At 39.9% G+C, this 10,962-nt stretch overlaps 1 protein-coding gene across 1 annotated transcript in view; it reads right to left on the bottom strand.

Annotated features, from left to right (window-relative positions):
- Positions 1-3,444: 3,444 nt before the first annotated feature.
- Positions 3,445-10,962, bottom strand: part of dipk1aa (divergent protein kinase domain 1Aa) — a 62,896-nt gene continuing 55,378 nt past the window's right edge. Inside the window, exons 4-5 of the mRNA XM_060829965.1 lie at positions 4,483-4,659; positions 3,445-4,406 (exon numbers count right to left, since the gene is read on the bottom strand). Of these exons, the coding sequence (XP_060685948.1) occupies positions 3,594-4,406; positions 4,483-4,659 (990 nt within the window). The 3' untranslated portion in view covers positions 3,445-3,593. The remainder of the gene's footprint in view (positions 4,407-4,482; positions 4,660-10,962) is intronic.

The raw sequence follows: 10,962 nt of genomic DNA, 5'->3' as shown, positions 1-10,962 counted from the left end.
CTGTTTAATTATATCAAGCTTATGAACAGGATGCCCAAGATTTTTAGTTTTCTCGACAGAACATCTTTCCTGTGAACTATATCACAACACAGGTCTCCAGTGCATTGACTGGATATGAAAGTCCTATCATGCAGCTTATTATTTAGCAAGTTCATTGTCATGAAGCTTACTTCTATGAATCCCTTCTACAAACTTTTATCTTCCAACCTATAAAGTCCCAGACTGTTTGTTTTTCAACTTATGTACTTAGCATTTAAAATGGTTTTCAACCACTGACTGTTTTCTATTGGATTTCTAGGCCAACAGATTAATTGCTCATTGGTTGGTAGAAATGTTTCCTTTTTAAATCAATCATCCAGCTATAGAAAATTTTAAAATGCAGCAAACATCATCAGAAGAAATGCCTACTTCACAGGTGTTGAAGAGTGCAGCTGTGATGTTGGAGAAGATTATGTTAGTGAGCCAAGAGTAAAGCGGTGGAGATGTTGTTGATGATCTTGGCAACCACAGCAACATGATTGCAATAAAGACAGTTAAATCAATGGGATGGACCACTGAAACCGCGGTGTAGGCAGTCCGGGCAGGCAGTAGGGACAGTCTATAACAACATAGCAGTTTGGACCGGCAGTATAGAAGCCATTTTTCTGACATTCCATACCTCTGGGCATCAAGTTCTGAGCGAGTGGCAACCATGCTGTGACAATGAAGGAGAGCATTTTGACCACGAAAATCCCAGACTTGATGTAATGTTTATCATCAATTGGCTGATAAAGTTTTGCTTGAGGTTAAGGTACTGGGTCTGTTGTGGGATAAAACAAAAAAAAAGCCCCCTGTTTCTCACTCTTTCGCCAATGAGGAGTGCGTGGATCAATAAACTGCTGCCATAAACAGTCCAAGATCCACATACTTCAGTACTTAGCAGGATTGCAAAGGAGTAACAAATACTTAGTTTGACTCTCTGACTTCAAGGAGAGTCATGTGTAAGTATCCTTCATGTCCTAAGGAGCAGTTTTAAGATGCTCGAATATAGGTTATAGCAAACTCTGAGAAACAACAGTGCGATCACAACCAGATAGGAAGAACATAAATTGAAGTAGAAGACTGTAAGGGTGACTACACAATCATGGCTGATCTTCTGCCCTCTCAATATATTTTGATTCTTTGAGAGGTCAAAAACCTATCCCTCACCTTAAATGTATTCACTGATGCAGCATCCACAGCCTCTGGGATACAGAACGCCAAAGCTTAGCTCTTAAGAACCAAAGGAAATTGGAGCAGGATTGACCAGTAGGCTCCTCAAACCTGCTTCTTCTTTCAATGGCTGATCCAAGTTTGGTTTCAACATTGCCTTCCTCACTCGGTTAGGCTCCTCTTCAGTTCACGAATGCCCATCTCAGCTTTGAACATGTGCAATGATTACTAGCTCTCTATCGTAGAGAATTTCAAAGACGCATGAGCTTCAGAGAAGAAATTCCTTTTCATCTCCATCTTAAATGAGACAATCCTTATTCTGAAGTCATGTCCCTTACTTCAAAAGTTACTTCACAAGGGGAATGCATTCTCTTATTAGTTACATCGAGCCCCATCAGAATTTTATATGATCCCCTCCTGTTTTTCTAGATTCTAATCAACATTGGCCCAATCTGCTTAACCTTCCCTCATCCCAAGAATTAATTATCGAGTGTTCTTTGAACTGCTTTCAATGACAGCTATGGAGATCAGAATTGTATGTACCGAGTGTGTGCTGCACCTGTGAACTAACTTTTTGTGTTTCATGTACAAAGATTGCCAAATGCCGCTGTTTAGCAGCATTCTGTAACCTTTCTCCATTAGATAACTTAATCTACCCTCATTTGTACTCCAATTTAGGTAAATGCGAGGTGCTGCATTTTGGGAAAGTAAATTTTAGCAGTACTTATACACTTAATGGTAAGGTCCTAGGGAGTGTTGCTGAACAAAGAGACCTTGCAGTGCAGGTTCATAGCTCCTTGAAAGTGGAGTCACAGGTAGATAGGATAGTGAAGGCGGCATTTGGTATGCTTTCCTTTATTGGTCCGAGTATTGAGTACAGGAGTTTGGAGGTCATATTGCTGCTGTACAGGACATGGGTTAGGCCACTGTTGGAATATTGCATGCAATTCTGGTCTCCTGCCTCTTGAAAAGATGTTGTGAAACTTGAAAGAATTCAGAAAAGATTTACAAGGATGTTGCCAGGGTTGGAGCATTTGAGCTATAGGGAGAGGCTGAACAGGCTGGGGCTGTTTTCCCTGGAATGTCGGAGGCTGAGGGGTGACCTTATAGAGGTTTACAAAATTATGAGGGACATGGATAGGATAAATAGGTAAAGTCTTTTCCCTGGGGTTGGGGTGTCCAGAACTAAAGGGCATAGGTTTAGGGTGAGAGGGGAAAGATATAAAAGAGACCTACAGGGCAACTTTTTCACACACAGGGTAGTATGGGTATGGAATGAGCATCCGGAGGATGTGGTGGAGGCTGGTACAATTGCAACATTTAAGAGGCATTTGGATGGGTATATGAATAGGAAGGGTTTGGAGGGATATAGGCTAGGTGCTGCAGGTGGGACGAGATTGGGTTGGGATATCTGGTCGGCGTGGACAGGTTGGACTGAAGGGTCTGTTTCCGTGCCCTAACATCTCTATGACTCTGGAAAAAAAAATTGACTACTCAATTAACCTAACTAATCCCTTTGTAGGCTTGTGGTCCTCTCCTCACAATTTGCTCTCCCACTTGGCATCATCATCATCATCATCATCATCAAGTTTATTTTGTCCCTTCATCCAAGTCAATGATCTGGACTTTAAAAGTAGTCGACTCCATTTGTTAGCCAACCTGAAAACGGGTCCACTTGTCCGGACTCTTTCTTTCCTGTTAGTTCTCTAATCCTTTATCAAGACAAACATATTACCTCAACCTCATGAGCTTCTGTGTGGTAATCTTTTATGTGGTATTTTATCAAATAGCTTTTGGACAAAGGAGCAGAAAGAATTTTAATAGCCATTTACAGACATAAAAACTGGCATGGTATTTTTAAATACTGTACAGTCAACAGGATTAATGAAATGAAATGAATATAAAGTGCTCAATTACAATTATTTTTGTAAACCAGATTTTGTAATCTAATTATATAGTTGAAATTCTAAAACATTTCAAAATTCTTTCTATTCTAAAATAGAAGTAAAGGCAATCTCTTCCTGATTTAGATTTTCTCCAGTTTACAATATTAATATGTAATTTTATTTAAGCTAAAAAGACTGTCAATTTTAACCAACAATCTCTTCTGCAAATAAATAATCATGCTACAAACAATAGATTAAAAAAAGACATTAAAAACTTTTCATGCTGTGTAAATGTTTTTTTTTAAATCCATCAAAAAGAAAAGCAGCAACATTAATAACCACAAAACAAAAAAATTCTGTAGTGGTTTTAGGTTTTTTTTGTTTAACAGTAATAAACAGAAATATTATTAATAATGCTGTTCTGTGCGACATGGTCAAATTGAACCAACTAGAACAATCTGCGAAAAAAAATACTTCCCAAATGATTTTCAATTGATGTGAATTTTCCTTTAGTGTTTAGGAATCTTTTGTATGAGAAATTTTCTTCCACAGTAATGTCTTTAGATTGTTTAATATCAAGGAATGTTCCATTTCCATTTGACCTGCTACTCCTCGGAGAGCTATACAAGAGTAAAGCTGTTTTTCCAGTTCTTCTCTCACATCAGGAGGAGCACCATTTAAAAGATAGTCTTTCAGCAACGTGCAAACTTTGGTCAAGTTTGGCTGATCCAATTCCGTGGAGCACTGCTTTTTGCTTTGATGGCAAGTTGTTCTACAGTCTGTGCCATAGACACAATCCACATCAGTCTCGCAGTGGCGGCCTCCAATTAATTGTTTGAAACTAACTTCCGGTACAACTTTTCTCATGTCTATCATTTTTAAATCATGTTTAACATTGTAACCAATGTTATTTGCACTTACGTCACACATAAGAAAGTTACCAAATGTTCCATGAAAGACATCCTCAACAAATTCTAACAGGCCTATCGAGATCTTAGCTTTTCTGGGCCAGGAGGGAGTAAACCACTGGTCCATGCTACGCCTCAGCCCAGAAGGAATGAAGAACTCCAAAACCCAAGGAATAGTGAGTCCATACAGGTAACTATAGTGGACCTTTTCTGTTACATAAAGATCTCCACAGAATCCTAGAAGTTTTGGTGTATGTTCCTTGTCCTGGAGGATTACCGTGATCAGAAACTCGTTAAGCTGCAGTAATGCCCAGGTAGACTTTGCCTCTGCGAGAGAGACGTGACCATCTTTATTTCCATCTGCTACAGTCACAACCAACTTGAGCAGCTTTTGAAGGTTTGTCTGATCACCAAGCTTTGCCTGAGGAAAAGATAATTATATCGTATGTTCTCAAAGTAATGTTTGTACCAATTTGAAAATGTCAACCAAGACCTACCTTTAAAAGGCTGTACACCATTTCTCGAAATTCCTCCATTGAAGTTCCTTTTGTTGGTTTGTCAAATAACACCATCTCCTTTCTTGGCTCCATGTTAGAATCCAAATCGAAGTGGAACGGTTCTTCGAGTCTGCATTTTAAGATGACTTGTGATTCATCCCACATTCCCCTGTACACCTTGAAAATAGTAAAGAGATTTGGAGCTAATTATGGGGATCCAATTATAAGGTGAACAGATGAATGATTGTGGCCACAAGTGAATCCACAAGATGATATGCTGCCTCCTGGGTGCTATGGTGTTGGACGTCTTGGAGTGACCACATGACATTTCAGTGGGAGACTGAACAGCCATGACCTTGGTACATATTGGTAACAACAATATTGGTAAGGAAAGGAAGGAGATCTTGAAAGCACAACATAGGGAGTTAGGAAGCAAATTTAAAAGTAGGACCTCAAAAATAGTGATCTCAGATGTGCTATCAATGCCATGTGTTACAGTATAAAGAATAGGATAGATCAAATGAATGTGGGCTGAAGATGGTGCAAGGGAGAGGGTTTCAGATTCTGGTGAAAAGGGAGCCAGTACAAACTGGGCAGATTGCACCTGGACAGAACCAGAACTGATGTCCTATGGAGACTATTTGTTAATGCAATTGGGGAGGGTTTAAATTAAATGGCAGGGGACATGGGAACCTAAAGAGGGAAGACAGTTGAGAGGGAAACAAGGACAAAATGAACAGCTAGAATTGGAACTAAGAAAATTGATTGGGTAGCAAATTCATGCAACAATACTCAGTAATGCAAACAGGGCTAAAAATGTTAAATGGAGAAGGCTTAAGGCATTGGGTCTTAATGTGCAGAAAATTTGAAATAATGTGGATGAATTAGTCACGAAAATTGATACAAATGGATGCAAGGTAGTGGCATTACTGAGACCTGGCTGCAGGATGACTGAGAATGAAAGCTGAAAATCCAGGGGTATTCAGTTTTTAGGAAGGATACACAAAGAGGAAAAGGAGATGGGGTAGCTTTGCTGGTTAGAGAGCTCATCAATGTAATTGTGAGGATGGATATTAGCTCCAGTGAAGCGGAATGAGCAGAGCTCTGAGGCACCAAGGACCAGAAAATGATAGCGGATGTTGTATAAAGATGCCCAAACTGTAGTGGTGATGTAGGGGGAAGGCATTAAACACAAAATTAGAGTCACAAGCAATAAAGGCACAGATGCAATTATGGGCAACTTTAATCAGAATATAGATTGATCAAATCAAATCCAAATTGTGTGAAGATGGCTTTCTGATTATTCTATTGAGAAACCAACTAGAGGCCAGGCCATCCTAGACTGGGGTATTATATAAAGAGTAAGGAATAATTGGCAATCTAGTCATGGGAGGCTTCTTGGGGAACAGTTAGTATTCTATGACAGAATTATAAAAAAAAGTGACATAGTTGATTCTGAGACAAAGGTCCTGAATCTAAATAAAGGAAACTATGATAGTATGAGATGTGAACTGGCAATGATAAACTGGGGAAGGTTCCTTGAGGAGGTGACCGTGGATCAGCAAAGGCAAACATTTAAAGGTTGCATGGAGAAACAGCAACAATCTTTCATTCCTGTCTGGCACAGAGGTAAAATGGAGAAGGTGGCCCAATTATGGCTAAGAATGGAAATTAGGGATGGTATTAGATCAAGGATGGGGCATACAAATCAGCCAGAAAATAGCAGCAAATTCAAGGATTCGGAGCAGGTTAGATTCTAGCAAAGGAGGACAGAGATTATTTAAGGAAGGAAAAACAGAGAACAAGAGTGAGCTTGCAGAGAATATACAAACTGATTGTGGAAGCGTCTATGGGTGTGTGAAGAGAAGACTGATGAAGATAAACACAGGTCCTTACAATCAGAAATAGGTGAAGTTACAATGGGGAACAAAGATAGCATTTTAATTAAATACATATTTTGGTTCTGTCTACACAAAGGAGCACACAAATGATGTCTCACATGGATTAGTGAGAGGGGAAATGAAGGACATCAGTAGGGAAATAGTAGAGGAAATTGATGGTATTAAAGGCTGACAAATTTCCAGGGCCTGATAATCCACATCCCAAAGTACTTCAGGAAGTGGCCCTAGAAATAGTGGATGTATTGGAGGTCATGTTTCAAAATTCTATAGATTTTGGAACAGTTCCTATGAAAATGGAGGGTAGCTAACATACCCCCACTATTTCAAAAAGGAGGTAGAGAGAAAACAAGGAATTACATTTGTGGCCGGATCAGTCATCCAAAATAATGTACTTATGATGAACAATAATAAACTTACCATGGAGTTACAAAAGATGGACAATGATTAAAGCATGCTGGGAAGCAGAACCCAGCCTTGACCAAAGTGACTGTGTCAATCCAAATGCTGCAGAATCCAGACAAGCTGCAGCTTCCCACAGTTGTTTGCCAACAAACTGGACAGCTGCAAACCCTGCAACACACCTGAAGTTGGACATGAATGGGACAATGGAAAGTCGCCCTTGGGACATTTGGGAGCAGAGAGAGTCTTTCACTTGTCACGAAGGTGCCTAGCACCCTTATTTAGGAGGAGGCTATGTGCATCCAGAATCTACCATAATGGACACCTAGGGGCCAACCTGCCATCAATGTGCCAACACGTGGTTAGGTCTGATTGATCAGGGCAATCGAACCATTAGCAGATCCTCAAAGGGCGCGAAGACTTGGAAACTTGTACGGATAAGAATCGTTGCAAAACCCAGGTTGGAGCAGTAACTCTATAATAACACAGAGAGAAGACATGTCCAAATCCATTGGAAGAAGATGACATCACTATGTGGAGCTTGGCTAAGTTCTAGTGTGGTGGTATATGAGCATACAAAGTGAAGTTAAAGGATAAAATAGTCTGTAGTGTTTCTTGTTACTTCATAGTATACTTTATTGTTCTAATTAATTGTGTTCAATAAACAAATATTATTGTTTATAAGAGTTGACTCACAGTTCATTTGCTGATTCTAAGAATTTAAACACACTGTGTGGCAGGTACAACACACTGATAGTAGGGAAAATTCTGCAGTCCTTCATAAAAGGTTTGATAGCAGACAATTTGGAAAACAGTGACAGAACCAGCAGGGAAATCCTGCTTGACAGATCTATTGGAATTTTGAGAGATTGTAACTAGTAGAGTTAATCACAGGGAAACAGTGGATAATGTATACTTGGACCTTCAGAAATCATTTGTTAAGGTCCCCACATAAATGAACATGTAAAATTAAAGCATGTGGGATTGGGGGAAATGTACTGGCATGAACAGAGAACTGGCCAACAGACAGGAAAGAGAGTAGAAATAAAACAAGTTAGCTTGCGAGTGGCAGCCAATGATCAGTGGGGGAGTGCAGGGATCCCAGCAAGTCACAATATTTATTCATGATTTAGATGAATGAACTAAATTTTATACTTTCAAGGTTGCAGGCTACACAAAGCTAGGTGGGAGGGTGAACTGTGGAGGACGCAGATATGCTTCAGTATGATTTGGACAAGTTGAGCGAGGAAGAAAACGCATGGCAAATGTGAGGTTATCCAATTTGGGAGCAAAATGAAGAATGTGGATTATTATCTGAATGGCGATAGTTTGGGAAAGGGGAGGTGTAAAAAGAGTGATGTCCTTATACAGCAGTCACTGAAAGTAAGCATGCAGATGCAGCAGGTGGTGAAGACAACAAATGGTATGTTGGCCTTCTTAACAAGAGCATTTGGGTACAGAAGCATGGACACTGCTGAAATTGAACGGGCCTTAGTTAGACCAGACCTGGAGTACTGTGTGCAGTTTCGGTCTTCCATGGATGGATTTTCTGACTGTGATGGGAATGCAAGAAAGATTTACCAGACTGATTCCTGGGATAGCAAGACTGACATATGAAGTGAGACTGGATCAGTTAGGGCTATATCCACGAGAGGTTAGAAGAATGAGAGGAGATCTCAGAAATCCTAATAGGATTAGACAAGGTAAATGCAGGAGAGGCATTCCTAATGAATGAATAATCCAGAACCAGGGGTCATAGTCCAAGGATACAGGGTAGGCGATTTACAATGGAGATGAGGAAAAATGTCTTCACCCAGGGATTGGTGAGCCTGTAGAATTCTCTGCCACAAAAAAATGGTTGAGACCAAAACATTGTATATCTTCAAGCAGTTAGGTTTATTTTTAGGGCTATGGGGTGAAAGTGGGAACAGGGACGGAGTTAAGTGATCAACCACAATCATACCGAATGATAGAGCAGGCTGGAAGGGTCAAATGGCCCATTCTTGTTCCTATTCTCTATATTTCTAGATTAATAAAATAGAAAAGTCAAAGTTGCTAAACAAAACATCAAAAATAAAGTTTCGAAAGTATTTTGGCATAAATAAGGATTTTTCAGAATGTTGGAAAATCATTTAGAACTTATTTTACATTCAAAATTACAACTGGCTTATATATAGAATATTTAAGTAGTGAACGGATTAGAAAATTTTGATTATATCATACAATAGTTTTTGATTTCTACTTTTTAAATGTTTTGCAAATAATCGCACATCCCACCACTGCCAGCGATCTAAACATTCTGACAGCCCATCACTTCGCCTCTGGGCGGCATGATGGCTAAGTGGTTAGCAGTGCTGCCTCACAGCACCAGGGTCCCAGGTTCGATTCCAGCCTCGGGTGACTGTCTGTGTGGAGTTTGCACATTCTCCCTGTGTCTGCATGGGTTTCCTCCAGGTGCTCTGGTTTCCTCCAACAGTCCAAAGATGTGCAGGTCAGGTGAATTGGCTATGCTAAATTGCCCATAGTGTTAGGTACATTAGTCAGAGGGAAATGTATCTGGGTGAGTTACTCTTCGGAGGGTTGGTGTGGGCTTGTTGGGCCAAAGGGCCTGATTTCACACTGTAGGGTATCTTTAATGAAATTAATTTTCACTATTTTTTAGATGTCCTTTTGCAAAAGCTCTTCCTCCCAGATAAAAGGAACAAGGGAACTTGCTTTTCTACTTGTGCTAATGTGTTGTCAATTACTTAAAAATGTGCAGGAACAACTGAATACGATAGACTTAATTGGATCATAGCTCATTAACTTACTCAATACAATCAATATGTTGTTGATAAAAACTAACATACGAGCAAGAAACAAGAAGCCGCCACGGTCTTCTTCAAGCCTGCTCTACCTTTCAACAAGATCAGAGTGAATTGGATTTCAACTTCAACTTTACATTCCTGCATCTCTTTCATCTGTTTGGTAATCAAGGACCTATTTATCTCTGCATTAAAAATATTTAAAGTTTCTGCTTCCATTGCCTTTTAAGGAAGGGCATTCTAAAGGCTCAGCGCCCTCAGAAAACTGTTGCCTCATCTGTTTTAAAGGAGTGCCCATGACCATCATCTTACGGGTGGTTCTGCTATAACGCGACAGTTGTGTTCCTCTGCAATCTCACGCTGAATAATATCGCACTATGAAAACTCACGCTAGAAAATCGCTGTACCCGTTCAGTAGAAAGTTCACATTATAGCAGAATGACTTGTACCTTCAAACATACACAATGTGTAAATTAACTGTCACTGATCTGAACTATTTTCCATTTCTATCAAATTTTTGTCATTATGACTAGAGATTGGCATCATCCTTTGTTTGGCGCTCCTAACATGTTCTTTAAAAGAAACTCTTACAAGAAAGCACATGCTAAGAGTGGACGAAGATAAAAATCACAACACCAGGTGTTATAGTCCAACAGGTTTATTTGGAAGTACAAGCTTTCGGAGTGCTTTTCCTTCATCAGGTAGCTAATGGGGCAGTGTCATAGGACACAGGATTTATAACAAAAGATCAGAGAGTCATACATCTGATGCAATATATTGAATAAATCTATGTTGCTGTTAAGTCTTTCATTTTTTAAACTGGGTTGCAGGTTTGATTCATTCGTGTCAGAGTCCAAAAGTGTGTTGCTGGAAAAGCACAGCCAGTCAGGCAGCAACTGAGGAGTAGGATAGTTGACATTTCGAGCATAAGCTCTTCATCATGACCTTCCTGAGGAATAGCTTATACTCTAAATGTCAACTCTCCTGCTCCTCAGATGCTGCCTGACTGGCTGTGCTTTTCCAGCAACACACTTTTAGACTCTTATCTCCAGCACCTACAGTCCTCACTTTCTCCCATTTCATTAATTTATACATAACTCCCAGAACTTCTTTCAAGTCACATTCTTGAGATAACTTAAGGTTTTACTAAAAAATGGTGACACCTCAGCTCAGACACTGCATTAAAGGGGAGGTTACAGTCTGTCTCCATCCCAGTCATGAGTCAGACTAGTTCTATTTCCAAAGGAGTTTATGAAGTACCACACGGATTGCCTACAGAATGTGTGCTTTTTGAACAAAATAGAATGTATCTACAGCTACAGGTCGAGAGAGGGGGAGAAGAAGAGAGCGGGTAAAAAGAGGTGGGGGGGGGTGGA

Source organism: Hemiscyllium ocellatum, chromosome 9, assembly GCF_020745735.1.
Source record: "Hemiscyllium ocellatum isolate sHemOce1 chromosome 9, sHemOce1.pat.X.cur, whole genome shotgun sequence".
Taxonomy (NCBI): Eukaryota; Metazoa; Chordata; class Chondrichthyes; order Orectolobiformes; family Hemiscylliidae; genus Hemiscyllium; species Hemiscyllium ocellatum.
This window is presented reverse-complemented; position numbering and strand designations above follow the sequence as displayed.